The 19936-nt window shown below is 41.0% G+C and overlaps 1 protein-coding gene across 1 annotated transcript; it reads left to right on the top strand.

The window, feature by feature from the left end:
* The first annotated feature begins 152 nt into the window (after window positions 1-152).
* rspry1 (ring finger and SPRY domain containing 1) lies at window positions 153-18407 on the top strand. The gene is made up of 15 exons (XM_083762476.1): window positions 153-490; window positions 1001-1662; window positions 2802-2854; window positions 3644-3756; window positions 4844-4970; window positions 5783-5841; window positions 6845-6911; window positions 7207-7338; window positions 8450-8565; window positions 8802-8945; window positions 9078-9189; window positions 10074-10176; window positions 11602-11754; window positions 13020-13124; window positions 14020-18407. The coding sequence occupies exons 2-15, from the start codon at window positions 1247-1249 to the stop codon at window positions 14114-14116; spliced, it is 1797 nt and encodes a 598-aa protein (XP_083618602.1). The 5' UTR covers window positions 153-490; window positions 1001-1246; the 3' UTR covers window positions 14117-18407.
* Window positions 18408-19936: the final 1529 nt, after the last annotated feature.

Genomic DNA, 19936 nt, shown 5'->3' with positions numbered 1-19936 from the left:
TGTGTGTGTGTGTGTGTGTGTGTGCATGCGTGCGTGTGCGTGTGTGTGTGTGTGTGTGTGTGGGTGGGGGGTGTGCTATGCTCCTCCTCCAGCCTCCATCACATTCGACAGCTGATGACGAGACGCTACGGAACTTAGCTAGCACCTGATGCTGTGTGTGTTTAAGCACACATCAGAACATGTTTACAGGGCGTTAGCCACTATTACATGGACCTATTACAACATTACAACCAATAACAGCAGCATTAAGGCCACAGTAAGGAACCTACACGATGATGGTAGCCTCGGGATGAACGCGGTCCCGTCGCAGAATGATTTATTTTAGAGAACAACAAACATTAAGCTACAGACGTTAAGCTAATAATATGTTGGGTTGCTGCTGTTGAGTCCATCTAGAGAACAGCTAGCCTGTGTGCTAACTAACCGACACTGATCATGTCACTGTATGGACACTACTCGGACTGTTCAACTGATTCATTGTAATAATAAGGTAAGAACGGATGAAAAAAAGAAACGTGTTGCTATGTGTTGGTTAAACTAAACAGTCCGTGGGTGATTATTACACATTATTATTAGCTGTGAAATGAAATTGTGAATGATAAGGCAGCAGTATTGGGAAATGCCATCTATCTTGCTCAAGTTAAACCTGGGTAGGTATTTTACAGGCAACGTTTGCAGCACTGGTGGTGTGAGTGACGATTTTGTCAACAAATATATGCTGGAAATTCTGGAATGTATGCTAAATAAATGCTATTATGCTACACAATGGAAATACAAGACCCGTCACTGAGAGAATTAAAAATGATCGTGTGAATTGAATTGCCAACAACTGTGGTCTTGCTTGTTATTTTATCGACAGCATTTTGTTTTTAAACCTAATAACGTGTGGAGAAATGACAGTATTATTGTACTAGATTAATTTACATTAGCGCTTATAGGTTTGTGCAGGAGTGACAGACAGTTGATTTGATATCTAACTCTGTTTGTGTTCCACCCTCAGGTGTGTGAGCTGAAAGTGAAAGCTGGATAATGTTTCCACCATTTATGATGGTCAATGACTTTTTTTGATTTCACCATCTTGAGCCTTTCCCACTCCATTTAACCAGCCAGATATAATTTTGCAAGCCCCACAACAAACAATCCCACATCCCACTGCTCGCCTCGGCATCAGTATGATAACCGACAGCGACTCCACTCTGCCGGTAAGGATGAGACCCTCCGAAGACAAAGTCGTGCTACAAATGATATGATAGTGGCCGCCTGGATCGCATTCTGTGCCTGCAGGAGCCTTGCACGGGTTCTGCTTTCCCTGTCCTCCTCCTCCTCAAAGCCCCCTCCTCCATTCTGGGAGACCCTTATCGGCGTGGTCTCCAGCACCGTAACCACCATGGGTAACAGCTGTGTATGCCGGGAGGAGAGTGACCTGGAAGACCGCCACGGGTCGACCAGGGCGACCCGAGGCCAGGCCAGGCAACGGGTTGATCATCATGGTACAGTTGGTGTTGGTGTCGATGCTAGTGGAGAGGCTCGGAGTAGTCGCCCCAGGGACCCTGTTAGGCCACCGCGCAGGGGCCGTGGGCCCCACGAACCACGACGGAAGAAACAGAACGTGGATGGTCTGGTGCTGGACACGCTCGCTGTCATCAGGACGCTAGTGGATAAGTGAGTGTAATAATATATACGATACGATATATGATAAGATAATAGTTATGATATTAATAATGGATAGAAACTTAGTTTATTCACTAACTAATAATTAAATAGCCTAATGTGAATGAGCAATCATTATATCTATGACAATATATCAAAAAAACGTGATATAAATCTAGTCTACTAATTCATTCATACTAATCACTAACTTCACTAACCACCCTGCTGTCATGTATATTTTAATTTAAACAATGTTTATAGTTTAGATCAGCGGTCAGTGCCACCTCCAAAAATATTTGGCTCTCCAAATACCACCATAATAACTGTTAAAACTGTTAAAATACAGGAGCTTATACCTGCCGTTTTTGTTCCATTCCTATGCCAATATTTCTGCTCTGACACTAATCAGCACAACTGATATTTCTAATGTGATTAATCCGTTCTCAAATCTTCTATTAGTAATATACATATTTCATTCCACTTTTGTCTTTTTTCTACGTTTTTGGGCGACTCCTCTGCTATTTTCAGCATGCAACCAAGTGTAAAATGACTTGTCTTTTATTTATACTGGATCTCTCCACTAGTCCTTTCCTAACATTTTAGTCTAGTTTTTATTTGTTGACGAAATTGTCAATATATTTAGTCTTAGTTTTAGTCATCATAGCTTCGTTTTTATTTTGTTTGTATTTAGCTTTCGTCAGTGAAAAAAGTATAGTGGACGAACATTTTGTCATAGTATTAGTCGACGAACTCAACACTGACACACTATACAAACTCAATACTGACACACTGACACACTGATCAGTGAACACACACACACACATACACATACAAATTATGTTGATGTTATCTGATGTTTATGATGGTGGTCACAGGGACAGAGTAAACACAAATGACGATGTTATCTGACGTTTATTATGGTGTTCACAGTAAAACAATGTTTTCTCTCAACTTAGATAATAGAATACTGAATGAAAAGTGATGGAAATGTAAATTACTGTGCACCACGCAGTAATACCACCGCAATGATACTAAGATGTGGTTGATCTAAAATGGTAACAAACTGGACCTGAAAGTAAAGGTTTGTTTACATTACATAAACACTCTACTTTTACAGGGTAATGTTACATTGTTTCTGGCTTGTTTTTCAGTGACCAAGAGCCTCCGTACTCCATGATTACATTGCATGAGATGGCAGAGACAGGTGAGATAAATATTACGGAGACTTTAGTTGTCACTGTACAATACTTTAAAACAGTTGTCATGTTGCACACATGCCTAAAATTGCTGATATTTGCACCGTCCTCGATGTATTTCAAACTCCAGCTTGTCACACTCCAGTACTGCATGAGCAGCGCTCAAGCTCTGTTTTGTGCCCCCTCAATGGCACAACTCTCCTTCAATGGCTCTGACCCACATATACTCTGACAGTTAAGTCGCCAGGTTGGCGCTGGTTGGCTGCTCCATGGAAGCCCCAGCCTCTGGCAAATAGGGAGACCTTCAGTATGAAATGAGTTGCGGGAGTGATAGCAGGTGTTGTGTGCAGACCGGTGTGAAGACAGCAGTTTTGTCCTTTATACCCACACGACTATGTTTAAATTTGAAGAGCTGAGCTGAGGGTTACTGTGGGTGAGCTAAAAAGGGACAGACTAAAAGAAGATTAAATAAATATTTTTTTTGTCAAAACAAAGTTGTTGATAAGGTGGTGGGCGTAGCTTAATGTGAACGTTTATTTTTTAAATGGTTATATAGGGGTTTATTGGGGTATGATGAAGTCAGTTGAAATAAAAGGCTGAGTTCTATTACATTACATTTCTGTACAGATACTGAATGTGGTGCATCCAATTCCAATATCGGTGCAGGAATTTAGTTGCTTTATTTCATTGATACCCTACCATGTGTTCCTTTGCTTTCTCTCTTTGTGTCTATAATATGTTTTTATTAATCTCCGCTCTTCTTACTCCTTTCCGTTCTTTGACCTTTGCCCCCTTAGATGATGGTTGGTTAGAGGTGGTCCAATCTCTGGTCCGAGTGATTCCCCTGGACGATCCGCTGGGCCCTGCTGTGATCACCCTGCTGCTGGATGAGTGTCCCCTGCCCACAAAGGTACCCTGTAGCTATGCAAAAAATGTTCGTCGACTACCTTTTAAATGGAAAGTTGGAAAATAAATAAACTAAGCTATAATGACTAAAATGAAGACTGAAGACTAAATTGACTAAATTAGACTATTTTGACGGGTGCTCGAACGAAAGAGATAGCTGAAGAGAAGTAGGAAGTCTGCACACCGTTTTAAATGCTCCAGAAATAATTTATTACCAAAAAAGAAAACCCCACAAAGTTTCGGCCTATGTGGCCTTATAGGGTAACCTACTTTATAGGCTCACAACACGTTGCGGTGCGTTTTGAGCTCGTAGATAACCAACTAATTTCCTCTATTCTTGATTTTTTCTTATTTTCTTTTTTAAAAACATTGAAAAGGTTTGCCCAAAACAGGGTTAATGTGGTTTAGCCTACACATACATAATGCATTCTCGTTTGAAGAGTGGACAGCAAGTTAAACACAGTGCGCATCCATTAAGCTGCTTAAAATACTCAATTTGTAACTAGTAAAACCAGTCTCTTATCCCTGGGGTCTTTCAGTTTTTTTCAGAAGCTGTGTGGTGTTTTTACATGTGCGTGCTAACATATGCCTTGACTTGTTGCTATAGTGTCCTTTTGTCTTTATTGGCAGCCAGTTTGCATCGTCTCCAATAACCTTTTGGTATCATGGAAAACATTAAATAACTAAATGACACATCCTCCCATGTGTCCAGCATACACTACAGAAGCTGTGCTATCAGTGTGGGTGGGTGTTTTTATTTGAGTGTACATGCAAGTGTATGTGTCACGGTGCACTGTTGATGCATTCCAGAACAGTGAGTTTAAATCTCTCTCTCTTTCTCTCTCTCCTAGACCCTTTTGATTTATATTGAACACATTGATGAATGTTTACATTTTTCTTTTTCTTTTCTTTTTGCTGGTGAAAACCAATGAAATACTCTTATTATTGATTATTTTGAGACCGTTCCGATACCGATATGGCATTTTTATGGCCGATATGACAGATTCAGATTATATTGTGCATCCCTACTTCTGTGTTAATATCTTCTACATACATGCACTATAACAGTTGTTCCCTTCTCCCGTCTCCAGGATGCTCTGCAGAAACTCTCTGAGATGTTGAGTCTAAGTGCTGCTGTAGCGCGCCAGGATGCTCTCATCCCAGCTAAACACAGAAACACCACTGCTGTCTTGGGCTGCCTGGCAGAGAAACTGGCAGGTACAGTATGTCAAGTATAGACTGTCTTTTGAGACCATTATGTATACATTCCTAATGCAACACAACACTATTCCATTTACTTAATTGCTTGTTGAATCTCTTCTGTAATCAGACTATTTGACACAATCGTCAAGATGTCCAAAGCTTGAAATGCTACCTGTCCTGACAGCATTATTTGTCATCTAGTTATATACTTCATTGACCAAAATGCACCAGGGTTCTATACTTTGCCTATACTTTTTTCCCACTACACAGATTTGCCAAGTTCACAATGTATAGTGCTGTGAGCTTCTAGATCTTCTATTTTTGTTGAATGTGTGCAGATTAGGAGATGTCCAGAATAGGGATGCTAGGGTTATTATTTATTAATTGTCTCAGCATGAAGACTAAAGCATTCTAAATAGATTATGCAAACTTTAATCCCTGATAAATCGGCCTCGGAGCTGACTTGAGAATGAGCGGATTTTGCACACCTAAATTCATGGTAAAAAAAAAATATATATGAATCCCACACCTAATTTAGGAATGGTCGGAAATCCCGGTACGCCCAAAATATGAGCGTAAATTGCTATGATACTGTCTATTTTTATTGAATGTGTGCAGATTAGGAGATGTCCAGAATAGGGATGCTAGGGTTATGTAGTTAAAAAATACTTTACAGCCAAAAAGCAAGAGTTACTTACTGTATAGGTCTTGATGGAAATCGTTAGCGATATTCATTGATTGCCACAGATATATCCAAGACATCGAAGTCGTTGTCAAGGGCTTACTTTGTTCTTTGGAAGTTCATCTTAAATGTTTGTCATTCTTAGGTCCTGCCAGTATTGGGCTGTTGAATCCTGGAACCCTGGAATACCTTTTAGAGAGCCTGGTGAGCAAACACACATACACCTATACAGTATACAAATACACACAGGGCACCTACGGACGTCTGCAATTCGAAACTGGCCCCCGTAGATAAAGTCTGAGTCTGATATTTTTGTAACCAACCCACAGACAAAGGGTGTTCAATAGCATTGATTTATGCAAAAAAAAAAAGAATAAATCCAAAACCTAAAAAATGGAGTTAGGTATAACGATATTATTTGCTTACATGCGTTGACAAATGTTGGGCACATACATATTTAATTTGAGTTTTGGGACTATTAATTGACTGACATGAAGACTAAAGCATTCTAAATAGATTATGCAAACTTTAATCCCTGATTAATCGGCCTCGGAGCTGACGGATTTTGCACACCCAAATTCATGGTAAAAAAAAAAAAAAAAGGAATCCCACACCAACGTAGGAATAGTCGGAAATCCCGGTACGCCCAAAATATGAGCGTAAATTGCTTAGTGAATCGTGCTTAGTGAACCGTAGTGGTCAGGAGGTGCACGCACATCCAAACCATTTCAACCAGTGCTCAAACAAAAGAGATAAGCTAAAAAGGAGGTCTGCACACCTCTTTAAATGCTCCCGAAACTGCTATTACCAAATAGCAGTAAAAAAATAACCAAATAATGTTTCTGCCTATGTGACCTTTTGTCAGGTATACTTAGTCCAAAAGAAACTACAGTCTATAACTATAATCGTACTGTTTTTCTGTTTTGGTTTTTGGTTTCTTCTGCATGCACAGTGAGTGTGTCAAGTTTCTGAACCATAACATTAATTAATTAATTAATAATTTCAATGATTGTGTGAATGACCCTTTCATGTTGTGCCAGAGTCCGTCCTACATCCCTTCAAGTATAAATGTGTTGATAAAATTTCTGAATAAGTACTGTGGGAAATATTATGGCACCAAATTCCTAAATGGGACATCTTAGCAGCAACCTCTTTAGACTATTGCACGTATTTGTATACATACAGTATCTTTTCTGTCTTGTTCCAGAGCTCAGAGTCACACCCAACGGTCATGCTGTTTGCTCTCATTGCCTTGGAGAAGTTTTCCCAGACAAGTACGTTCAATTGTTGCATCCCAGAATTTAGGGAACTCTATGAACAATTTAAATGTTTTAGACATTTCGCATGCATAGAATGCAGAGAGACAGTGTAGTGCATCAAGAAACTACGATAGGTAAACTTAAAAAGAACCTAGCATCAGTCAAACAATGGTCGGAAAATTGTGAACATGCTGTTTTATTTATTTATTTCAAATGCATCATGTATGTAAATGTTACACAGTGAAGCTCAGAAGATACATGCTCTTTATGCCTTCTTCTAATCACTCATTAATCTCCGGTCCCCCCTCAGGTGAGAACAAGCTAACTGTGTGTGAGTCGTGTATCAGCGACCGACTTTCTGTCCTGGAGACCTGGGCAGAGCAGTCGGACTACCTCAAGAGGCAGGTTGGATTCTGTTCCCAGTGGAGCCTCGACAATCTCTGTGAGTAGCTGCGTCGTTGTACGTCACGTTGCAGAAATCAAACACGCGTGTAGCTAATATGTAATGAGCGGCGCCAAATATTTATTTTCCACCCAGAAGGCAGAAACCTGGAAACACGCAGAAATAGCTACAGAAACAGCAGAATGCTCTGAAACCAGAAGCCTATGAGGCAGTTGTACTAATAAACTATATTGCTCCCTATGACAAAGGACACAATTCGTTTTGTTAAAATCTAAGAAAAGGTTATTTTGGGTGTCCTCACTGTCCTGTCCCTTTAAGCCATTTAGAAAATCTAGACCTGAGAACAGATTCTACAAAATGTCATCTAAATCCTGTATCAGTTTTCTGAAAAACCTATGTTTCTACTTTCTACAATCAGTGGTGCTCAAACGATTTCATGTCAAGGACCCCAAAGATTATATGTAATTAAATTGTCTGCCGGACCCCCATCTGAAAATATTTTGTTCCAGGCACCCCCCCCCCCCCCAGAAGCAAAGATACAAGTTATAATGTTCGCTGTGAAAAAATGAAAAGAATGGCACACATTTTAACGACTTTTCAAAAATAGCGTAGAATAACGGTGACATCACTGTCCAATCCTTCTATCTTTACCGTTCATGTGTGCTCAGCGAGCAGCAGTGGTCAACAACAGCTGCAGCCTATTTTATCACGCTCGCGCTAATGAAACAAAATCATACTATCATTGTTGATATAACGCCATTTAGGTCAATGATATAACATTTTGTTGTGATATATTAATAATAGCAGCGGCCGGGTAGCCTATTTAAGGACCAGTCAACTGTCTTCCGTTAGGGTTTTCCTAGGTTCCCCCCACCGCTCCCTTCGGTGCCGGTCCGTGAACGTTTTATGAACTGTCAGCCGGTCTGTGACAATAGAAAGGTTGGGAACCCCTGGGTTAAGGGATATCCTGTATTAACACGTTGTTCTCCCAACAGTCCTGAAGGAGGATATACTGCATTAATACTGTATTAACCCCTTGTTCTCTGAACAGACCCGAAGGAGAATATACTGTATTTATACTTTAACCCCTTTTTCTTCCGAACAGTCCTGAAGGAGGGTATACTGTATTAACCCCTTGTTCTCTGAACAGTCCTGAAGGAGGGCCGTCAGTTCACGTATGAGAAGGTCAACCTCGGAAACATCAACGCCATGCTCAACAGCAATGATGTCAGCGAGTACCTCAAGATCTCCCCCACTGGACTAGAGGTGTGTGTGTGTGTGTGTGTGTGTGTGTGCGACGCGTGTGTGTGTGTGTGTGTGTGTGTGTAGCTAATCTCGCAACCCATTGACCGATCAGCACCAACATTTATATTAAACCAAGGTTTAGCCCAAAAATCTAATGATAGTTAGTTTTACAAAATAACAACAATAAAATAAGATTTATAGACTGCCAGTTTAGTTAAAAGTTTTTCTTTGTCTTTCTTATGCCATTCTTCCTTTAGGCCCGATGCGACGCGTCGTCGTTTGAGAGCGTGCGCTGCACGTTCTGTGTGGACTCTGGGGTGTGGTACTACGAGGTGACGGTCGTCACGTCAGGGGTGATGCAGATCGGATGGGCCACCAAGGACAGCAAGTTCCTCAATCACGTACGCTTCTCTTCATCTGTTTTTCTTTTCAACCCATTTAGACCTGAGGCCAGTTCTACAAAATATCGAAAAAATCATGGCACTCATCTTTAAATCATTTTGGAAAATGGTGTGTGTGTGTCTGTATTGCAGGAGGGCTATGGTATAGGGGATGATGAGTATTCGTGTGCGTATGATGGCTGCAGGCAGCTCATCTGGTACAATGCTCGCAGTAAACCACACTCTCACCCCTGCTGGAAGGAAGGTATGTTTTTTCATATATTAAGTAGTTACAGAACAGACAATAATACAAAGTACCTAGAAAATTATACAACAAATCTCCAAAATGGTACACTATTAGTAACCGGGCGCAAAATTGTGCACAGAGCAAATACACTGTACAATGTACAATATAAACGGGAAAGAAAAAATATATAGGCCTATACAAAGGCTAGTACACATCCGAACATGTGCAGGTGTTGGACTGTAGTGTACATCTAAGATGATCCTTTCTCAATGGAATTTTCAAGGCAAAACTTTTGAAGGGCGCCAGCCCCTCTTATATTCAGCTATTAGTGTAGATTTCCGTCCTACACAAACACTAAATTCCCATTGACAATGAAAGGAGAATTTTACGTTAGTGTCTGAGCAAATAGGCGTTACGTCATTATGATGTACGATGATAAGAGCGCCCCTCACATAACGAAAAATGTTCGTCGACTACCTTTTTTCACTGACGAAAACTAAATGAAAACTAAGCCATGATGACTAAAACTAAATATATTGGCAATTTCGTCAACAAAAAGAATAGACTAAAATGTTAGGAAGGGACTAGTTTTACACTTTGGTTGCAATGCGTCGCAGCGCGACGCGTTGTGAGCTTGTATTTTCAGCAAGTGTAAAATCAGCCATTACGACGGCACCATGGCCCGCCAAAACACATTTTAATCGACTAACTCAACTGTAGATTTCTAACTAAAACTTATGATATTTAGTCAGCTGATATTTAGTCAGCTAAAACTAGACTAACACTAAAACATTCCAGGTGACTAAAATGTGACTAAAACTAAATGAAAACTGGTATTCTAAACTATGACTAAAACTAAAATAAAAATGTGCTGTCAATTCACTGATGTGTGTCCTGATTAGGAGATGCCATAGGCTTTCTACTGGACCTCAGTAAGAAACAGATGATCTTCTATCTGAACGGACACCAGCTGCCGCCAGAGAAACAGGTCTTCTCCTCAGCCACGTAAGTTTACACACACACACACACACACACACACACACACACACACACACCAGCACGATCGCACAATTTGAGAAAAAGGTTAGTTCTCTCTCTCTCGCTGCGCTGTGTTGCACTGCCCTCGACAGAACCGAAAGTGCTATATACTTCTCCAGTACAGCAGTGCAGAACCGAGAGAGTGACACATTATTTTTCTTGGATTGGATTCTTGGATGTAAACTGTGCAGCTTTTAGCTTTTTGGATCGGATTTGCGGATCGATTTTTTGTGCGTGTGTGTGTGCACAGAAAATAATTTGTCCGTGTGTGTGTGTGTGTGTGTTGGGAGAGACGAGAGAGATTGGTAAAGAGCGGGGGAGACGCGCTGTGCGCTCTGATCAAGACGGTTATTTTTTTAATTAATTAGAAACAAATGGTCCGAATGTTCACTCGGAAATTCCTGCCGAAGTTCGAGTCCTAAAATAAGGGCTAGGGTACAGCCTTAACACACACACACACACACACACACACACACACACACACACACACACACACACTCTTTACCATTTACTTATGTCCACATAAAGGAGAAACATACAGGGACACAAAGACTGCCGTCAGACTAGACACACAAAAGGCTCTCTGCCTCTGGTCTGTTTACTCATAAGCCTCTCATGCAGATTTGTACTTTAGTTCTTCATTTTATTTTCCAGTAGCTAGATTCACAAACCTCTTTTCCCACCTCTTCTCCCTTATATTCTCCTTTAACCATTAAGACCTGAGGCCAGATTCTACAAAACATGACAGTTTTCTGAAAAACTGAAAAAAAAAGTTTCGGCATCAGTGATTTGCAAACGTTTCCATGTCAAGGCCCCCCATCTGACAATATGTTGTTCCAGGGGCCCCACAGAAGCAAATATGAAATAATCTTTGTTAAAGAATATATATTCAAAGATTTGTACACATTTTCACGATTTCTTTCAAAATTTGCAGATCTACAAACTTGTGGCACCACACTGAGCTTGTAGATCTGCTATTTTTCAACAGCTAAAGTTTAAAGGGATATTCAGTGATTTCATTTCACTAAGGAGTTCCTACCTGTCCCCAGTTAACCCCTGGGGTATAGTTTTTGCCTAGGTGGCCCAGCCGTCATCCAATCAGGATAGAGAGGGCCTTCCGCCAATCATGATCGAGCAGGGGTGGACCTTGGTGTGCGTGCTGTTGACCTGTTGCGTGCCCCCCCCCCCCCCCCCCCCACATCTTGTTACCGGGGCGGATCAGGGTTTTTTCCAAATCACCCAAATCGCTGAATGCTCCTTTAAAATAACGGTTAAAATAGGTGGTTCAAAGAAGGAGACACAGACCATTTAGACCTCAGGTCTAAATGGGTTAACCTCCCTACATCCTATCTTTGTTCTAATGGTCTTGTTTCACCTCTCTGTGTTGTCCAGCTCTGGGTTCTTCGCGGCGGCCAGCTTCATGTCGTACCAGCAGTGTGAGTTTAACTTCGGGGCCAAGCCTTTCCGCCACCCGCCCTCCATCAAGTTCAGCACATTTAACGACTTTGCCTCTCTGCTACCCAACGAAAAGATCATTCTGCCCAGGTATAACTTATTATGTACATTTGGTTTATATACTAGTCTATTAGGCAGCACCTACCTGCTTGCCACTGGCAAAGAAACCCTAAAACAAAATAATTTGATTTATTCGACTATGGTAAATGTATTTTTCCGGGCCTTGATGCTGTCATAATGGCTGACTTTCCATAATGGCTGATTTTCCAGCGATCTACAAGCTGTCTACAAGTTTCGCACTGCGACGTGTTGTGAGCTTGTAGTAGATCTGCTATTTTCAGCATGCAACCAAGTGTAAAATGACTTGTCTTTACATATACTAGACATCTTGTCCCAGGAAGTCCCTTAGTTTTTATTTGTTGACATTTATTGACAATTGTCAATATATTTAGTCTTTAGTTTTACTCATCATAGCTTAGTTTTCATTTAGTTTCCATTTAGTTTTCCTCAGTGAAAAAAGGTAGTTGACGAACATTTTTTGCCATAGTTTTAGTCGATGAAAATCAACACTGGTGTCCAGTATAGATAATACCTCAACCAAATAATAACATCACTTGAGTTGATTTCATGAAGTTTTGGTTCATCATGGTCATTAGACAGTCGCACTGAGGAAAAGACAGTTAGTAAAGCTGTTCTCTCTGGGAGTAACAAGGATGGATAGGATCAGGAACGAGTACATCAGAGGGACAGCAAATGTCAGATGTTTCGGAGATAAAGCCAGAGAGGCCAGACTGGGATGGTTTGGACACGTACAGAGGCAGGATAGTGAGCATATCGGTAGAAGGATGCTGAGTTTTGAACAGCCAGGCAGGAGGCCTAGAGGAAGACTTATGAAAGAGGACATGAAGTTAGTTGGTGTGAGAGAAGAGGGGACGGACAGATAGCTTTGCCGACCCCAGTTCACACGGGTGTGATATATATATATTTTTTTTTTAGATTTTTTTTTTGCGGCTTACGCCTTTTATTGGTTTTTTGAAGGGACAGACAGTAGGCTGACAGGAAACGGGAGAGAGATGGGGGAAGACATGCAGTAAAGGCCGTGTCGGGCTCGGGAGTCGAACCCGCGGCACACTGCGACTGGATTACCAGTCGGGTGCCCAGACGGTTACGCCACCGCCTGGGCCACGGGTGTGATTTTTAATGTAATGTTCATCAATATACACTGTCCCGACCAAATAAACGAATAAAGTAAATAAAGAAAATAAGATTGTCAGTGGTTTGAAAGATTACAGGCCTATGGCAATAGGAGAGTCCCTTGTTGTGCTGTCACTTTCCTAACGGTTGTTTGTGTACAGACACCGGCGCCTGGCCTTGCTGAAGCAGGTGAGCATCCGGGACAACTGCTGCACATTGTGCTGCGACATCATGGCTGACACCGAACTGCGACCCTGTGGACATGGGTATGTACAGTATGTGTGTGGAATAGAATCAATCATATTAAAAATATTCATATTATTGAAATGCATGATGTTTTGGTTCAAAGATCGCCGGGATCGCAATCAATCAAGTCTTGGATACGGATCGCTGCAATGTGAAAGCCATCCATACTAAAAGGAGGAAATGGACTATAATCATAATTTATATATTTTTATAATGACGCATTATTTTACTGGGTTGTACTTCTGGTAGTTCTACTTGAATGTTGACAAAGAATGATTGATAATCCGCTAATGTTTCAGTAGCACAGCACGAGCTGTTTTTATTCGTGTTCCTGTTTGAATGAATGAATGGTTTATTTCGGTCCTTGTTTACGAATCAAAATAATACATTTTAAAAAAGAACATTTGTGTGGACTTACAACAAGAACATTATTATCAGAAATGTAAATGTCCATCCAAATCACACACAAATTCATGACCGAATAGGAATAGTAGCCTTAACTTTAATATAAAAAAAAACAATACATTTTAATATAAAAAAGAATAGAAAATGTTTTACTCAAAACTGTACTCCTGAATTATTTTTCTTTTTAATGCTTTAAAACAAATCTCCCCTGAGATGTACACAAGTTTAACCCATCACTAAGACTATTCCATACTTTAACTCCCAAAACTGAAATCTTTAATATTAGTTCTTGCTTTTGTACGTGTTTCAAAAAATAAACAACCCTCTTAAATTATACTTTCCTTCTCTTGATTTTAAAAAGACACACAAGACATACAAGTTGGACAGCTTTTACTATTGGCAAGAAAACGTGATTTCCAAGGTTTTTTAAGCGCACCATATCTACAAATTTGAATGTGCAGGTTTGTTATGAATAATGAATGTTCTTGTTTCGTGTTTCTCTCCCTGCAGTGGTATATGTATGGAGTGTGCCTTACAATTAGAGACATGCCCGTTGTGTCGCCAGGACATCCAGACCCGTGTCAGACTCATTGCACACGTCTCCTGACACACTTCCTGCTTCACCTCCAGTCAGGACATGGATCAATCGTTCCTTCCTCTCTCTCTCTTCCAATACCCTCTTGCCCCATACCGTAATCAAAGTGACCAATAGGACTGTGAGGGTGTTGCCATGACATTGTGATGACTTATATAATGGAACCCTGGGGTCTGGGCTGGCAAGAGAGAGGGATGGACAGAGGAGATGCATTATAGGAATTTCCTTTCTGATAAATAAAATGAAAAACGAAAAGAAGAGGGAGAGAGGAGGGGAGTAAAGCCATGGTTGGATCGTGGAATCCTTTCCTCATTTTTCCTTTATCTTCTGTCTGATGAAGACCATAGCATTATAAAGGATAGAGAGCGGACTGCCTCGCCCCCTCCCCCTGCTATTCATTTCAATGGAAGTTTCTCAGTGGTGTTTTGAAGCACCCGGAAGAACGGTCTACTTCCTTCTCGATTTGGACACCAAAATTTGGTATCCAAAATGCGGAGTTGCTCAATGTTAAACCCCAGATGCTGCACGGCCGAGCGCTTCCAAAGTTGGCCAGCCATTCTGGAGGCTTGGTTGAAGCCCCTCACAACTCATTGACGAGAGAAGCAAGAGTGGAGTGGAGGAGCAGTGTGTTATCCAGACAAAGGAAGTGGAGCCCATACAGTCTGCAACTTCTGCGCTGAGCTATCTGACATCACGGTGGTCACTCAGAGGCCCCCTTTACACAGGAACAGTGTTCATAGAAAACGGTAAAATAAAGTATCGTTTGCGGGGGTCCCTTTTTTTTCGTTTTCGGGAGGTGAAAACGTAACAAAGTGAAAACGCCTTCCAGAGTGGCAATCTTTTAAAACGCAGTTTCCTCCCGTCTCTATGTGAACGGGCAAAACGGTGAATCTGCAAAACTTGTGACATCATGGCTCACGTGGGCTCACAACGCAAAATGAGCAAGCACTCCCTCGCCCCGCTCATCCTACAAATACAATTGTAGCGACTAGCAATGGTGAATGTTAACCATGATGTATGATGGGAAGGAGGCACGTGGCAGTCCGTCACCGCCACCTAGCGACGTGGCATGCACACTACAGCGTGTTCATCAATGTTGCATTTCCATGTAAAAGGCGAATTAAAAAGGAGAATGCAACAGGACTTTACCGTTTTCTCTGGCGACCCTTCTCGTGTAAAGGTGGCCTCAAACCCACATTGTAATTCAGCTCGGTCACCCGTCGCCGCCATTACCAACACATCTGGCAAAGGCACAGTCTGATAAGGTTGGATAGGCATAAAGCACAGGATGCAAGAACATTTTTTGGAACACAATCTAAGAAACAAGATATATTTTCTCTTTACAGTTTGGTGTGAAGATAATGCCATTGGCGAGGGCCTCTGCCTGGCATTGTCATTTTATTTGCTTCAAAGTATGAAGTATGTTTTCCAAATGTTAGGAATTCTCAATATATTCTCTTTACCAACACCTTTCCCAATTGCCTTCAGCAGTCAGTTCCAGTGTGAACACACTCAAGGTAGCTTATGTTTGAGGGCTGGGCGGTGTATTGGTAGCCTGGTTTGGCCCGCCTCATAGCGTCGATTCACTGAAGATTTATTCCGGAAATTTTCAGTGAATCCATGCTATTATGAGGCTGGCCAAGCCAGGCTAGTGTATTGGACATTTATACCTTTTGGAATAAGATGCCAGTCTTTGGTGTATACCAGGTTTAAATCAATTGAACATTGTCTGATTCTATACAAGTAGATTACATTTACAAATGGGTCAATAGAAAGTGTATCATTTCAGAAACTGGTACAGTATAACCTGTATTGGCCACATGTTGACCAGTGGTACCTAGCACTAACTCCTGGTGCTTCCTCTTTTTTGTTTTTGCTCAGATGTGCTTTACCCACGATTTCATTTTTTATATCAATATTTAACAATAAGAGGCTGACAGGCAGGGAGAAGCTAATCTATAAACATGTTCTCGGTACGGTGCTGCCCTAGTCAAATTGTGTGTAACAAGGTTTTTGGAGAAAAAGGCTCCAGGGAGAAACCTTGGTATTGGAATTTGTCTGTAGGATGTCTTAACCCATTTAGGACTGAGACCAGATTCTACAAAATGTCTTAATCTAAATCATGACCGAAAAACCTTATGTTTCTGAGTCAGTGGTTCTCAAACTATTTCATGTCAAGGACCCCTAGAATGATATGTATTTGGCTACAGACCCCCATCTGAAAATATGTTGTTCCAGGGACCCCCCCAGAAGCAAAATATTTGAGTTAAAATATTTCGCTGTGAAAGCATATATTCAAAGATTTGTGACACATTTTCACAATTAAAGATCTACAAGCTCATTGTGCCGCTATGAGCTTGTCGAAAAATCTCCAGTCCAACCTTAGTTACCTGTGCTGTGGTTTTCCTGGTGAGTTTATTTTTCTGTAAGTATCTGCAGTATGTTATTTTGGCAGTATACATATAAAACCTTGTTTTGGATGTGTGGTGAATGTTGCCATGGATGTTCAGTCAGGGAGCAAGTAAGAAACCCACGTTGAACCCATTTAGACCCGAGGCCCATCTAAATCCTAAGAGTTTTCAACATTTCTGTGGGATGTCTTTAAAAATGACCTAATCTACTGTGTAACGTGACTTGAAGGTCAAATGAACCAATGATAGAAAACAAAGTGACTAAACATGTCAGTAGCATCATGGTTAGTACGCGTGTGTGTGTGTGTGTGTGTTGAATACATTTTGGATGAAGCAAGTCAATCTGAAAGGCAGTGTAATTTCCAGGTTTGTGACAACATATAGGGTGGAACTGAAGGCTGAGCGACAGCTCTGCTGTTCTTTGTGGATCAGAGCAAGCCCCCTGCGAGGAGCTTACAGACGGGGAGAGAAGAGACATTCAAGCTAATCTCTGGCACATTGTATAATATATATCTACACTTGGGGTAAGAAATTAGTAGTTGCTACCCACCACCACACCACCTTTCGTTTGTGTCGATTGTACATGCCTGCCCCTGGTCCTCTGATTAGTTGGTGGTCCTGTGTCAAAGTTGGAACTTTTTCTCAAGTTTTATACTTGGCTTGTTGTTGACTCGACCTCCTCCCCTGACTCAGTGGGTAAAATTGTCCTCTCCATAGACTTTGCATTGAACCTCAGTGCATTCTCAGAGCATGGCAGCGAAGCAACGCTGTTGATGTGACTCAATTCACAGTTGTGGTGTTATACAGTGATGCAAATAGCCTGCATCCTTTAGACTCACTAAATTGAGGACGCAATCATGTCACCCTCCGGGGGTCCTGGGATGTAATACTGTACTCAGTACTGTACTTTAACGTTGTTGAAGTAGGACTCATAAAATGTCCCTGGGACCCATCTAAAAGACCACCCCTGGGTCCCATTCATAAGACCACCCCTGGGTCCCGGGACCCATTACATTGAAAACCTATTTTACATCACTTAGCAAAACAAGCTGCCAGAGTCGCACATTATCAGATATGTCTTCTATGTGTCTGTGAGCTCCCCAGCTGGGTACAGTTGCTTGTTTTGGACCACCGGAGCTGTTGCCAGAGCACAACTCACTTATTTACAAGGCTGTCATTCATAACCTCAGACACATTTTGAAAATGTTTGCATTGCTGTAAGCATTCTGCTGGTGTGAATTCTGCGAGCATACGGTTCCTTGTTCATGTCTTAAGCAGCAATTAAGCACATCTCTACTCTTCTCTTCCTGATATCTCCATATTTCTCTCATTCTGTCCCTCCCTCTCTTCAACTTTATTGCCGTCCTTTAGGCCTACTTGAAGCATTTCTGGGTTGACAGAATTAACAGTTGTATTTTGAAAATGGGATGAATTTAGCATAATGATGCAAACAATCATTTGAGATGAATAATGCTTAAAATGTCTTAATTAATCTGGAATGATTTTTACTCCAGAGAATTGCATGAAATCAACGTTTTAAATGATTCCAAAAATACAAGAATGATCTCTGATTTCATCCCAGTATCGAAGAGATGTCTGCTTGTCATTTGCTCCTTGAAGAGATGTCTGCTTGTCATTGGCTCCTTGCAGAGATGTCTGCTTGTCATTGGCTCCTTGCAGAGATGTCTGCTTGTCATTGGCTCCTTGCACAACGTGACAATTTGACAGTTGTCTCTCCTACTGCAAATAAAGTTCAAGACTGGGAAAAAAAAAAGGAACAGGCCGCATTGTATTTAAACATCTATAAAGGAGTTTTGGACCAGGGTTCCCAAAGATGTGATTTACTGAGGAATTGTTGTTTCCTGGATTGTGATATTTGTAATAAATGTATGTTCATGTGAGTTCAGTATGTGTCACTTGGTTTATTTTATATCACACACACACACACACACACTTTTTCACCAAAACCCCAAACACATACTATCTAGTCTTCTCTTCTCATCTCTCCTCCAGCTATTTAGTATTAAACTATTAAACAGAAAATACTAATTTCAGGATACCAAATCCAATCAGGAGAGAGACAGACAAATAATGCAGCTGATAAATGGTTTCTCTCTATACATTTATTTTGTGTAGTTTTAATTGAAATAAAGCTCAATAAAAAAAGTTTGTGCCATTATGTTAACATTGGACACGGGCAGGAAGTATTTAATACACCACACAGGTTAGGTGACAAGTGTTTGACATTTTATTTCAGCAGTTGTACCAGCTAAAGGGCAAATGAAACTTGAGTGTTGGTATACCCACACAGCAGAGCAGAGCTGTGTACACTTAAGACTTCAACTCAATTTATCATTTGCAATTTAGGCATTTGCCAGACGCTCTTAATCCAGAACAATTTACAGTAAACAAGAACGAAAACATGGTAATACATCAATATACTCATCATGAACCATACATAAATAAGAACCTAACAGTGGAATATAACTACGGTATATAATCTGAATCCTGTTTATTTCGATCATCAACAGTAAATGGTGCATTTATATAGCGCCTTTATCCAAGGCGCTTTGCATAGATTACATTACATTCACCCTCACACAAACATTCATACGTGGTACATCTGTACATAGATTGACCTTTACATCCATACACCGATGGCAGAGGAAACCATGCAAAGCACAAACCTGGGTTTGAACTGGCAACCTTGCAGTTCCCATCCAGCCACTCTACCCCTGAGCCACCACTCCATAATGACATATATATTGACATTACATCGAACATTTCCTTCTGGTTGATCAAAAAGGCCTAGTTATACCAATGACACACACACACACACACACACACACACACACACACACACACCCCGGATGAAGATATTCACTACAACACTACTGGAGTGCAAAGATTTGGCATTTAAAGTTCTCCTTGACCACCATGCAGTCCAGAGCCTGCCTGAGCATCCTATTGGTTATTGGCTTCAGAAGACTTAAAGGACCACTTCACCACTTTTCAACCTATCTTCATATAATAGGTCCTCACTAATAATCATGAAAGAATGGCGCAATTTTATTCTACTCGGTCTGTGTCTCATAGGAGGGCTGTGGGCAGTTCAGAAACCGTCTTCCAGTGACATCATCGATGGGGAATACAAGTTAATAGAAACTGCAGGCTTTCTAGTCCTGAAAAGTTGCAATGCAAAAATGGAAGCCATCGTTCTCACGATAATGACAATCTAAACAGTTTTGTAAAAAAAATCTGGTTTAAAAAAAAACTCTGCCTAATGATGATGTCACTGGAAGACGTTTTCTAAACTGCCCACACCACAGCCCTCCTATGAGACACAGACTGAGTAGAATTTTTTTTGCCATTCTTTCATGATTATTAGTGAGGACCTATTATATGAAGATAGGTTGAAAAG

This window comes from Protomyctophum parallelum (genome assembly GCF_964188405.1).
Source record: "Protomyctophum parallelum genome assembly, chromosome: 4".
In the NCBI taxonomy this organism is placed as follows: Eukaryota; Metazoa; Chordata; class Actinopteri; order Myctophiformes; family Myctophidae; genus Protomyctophum; species Protomyctophum parallelum.
This window is presented reverse-complemented; position numbering and strand designations above follow the sequence as displayed.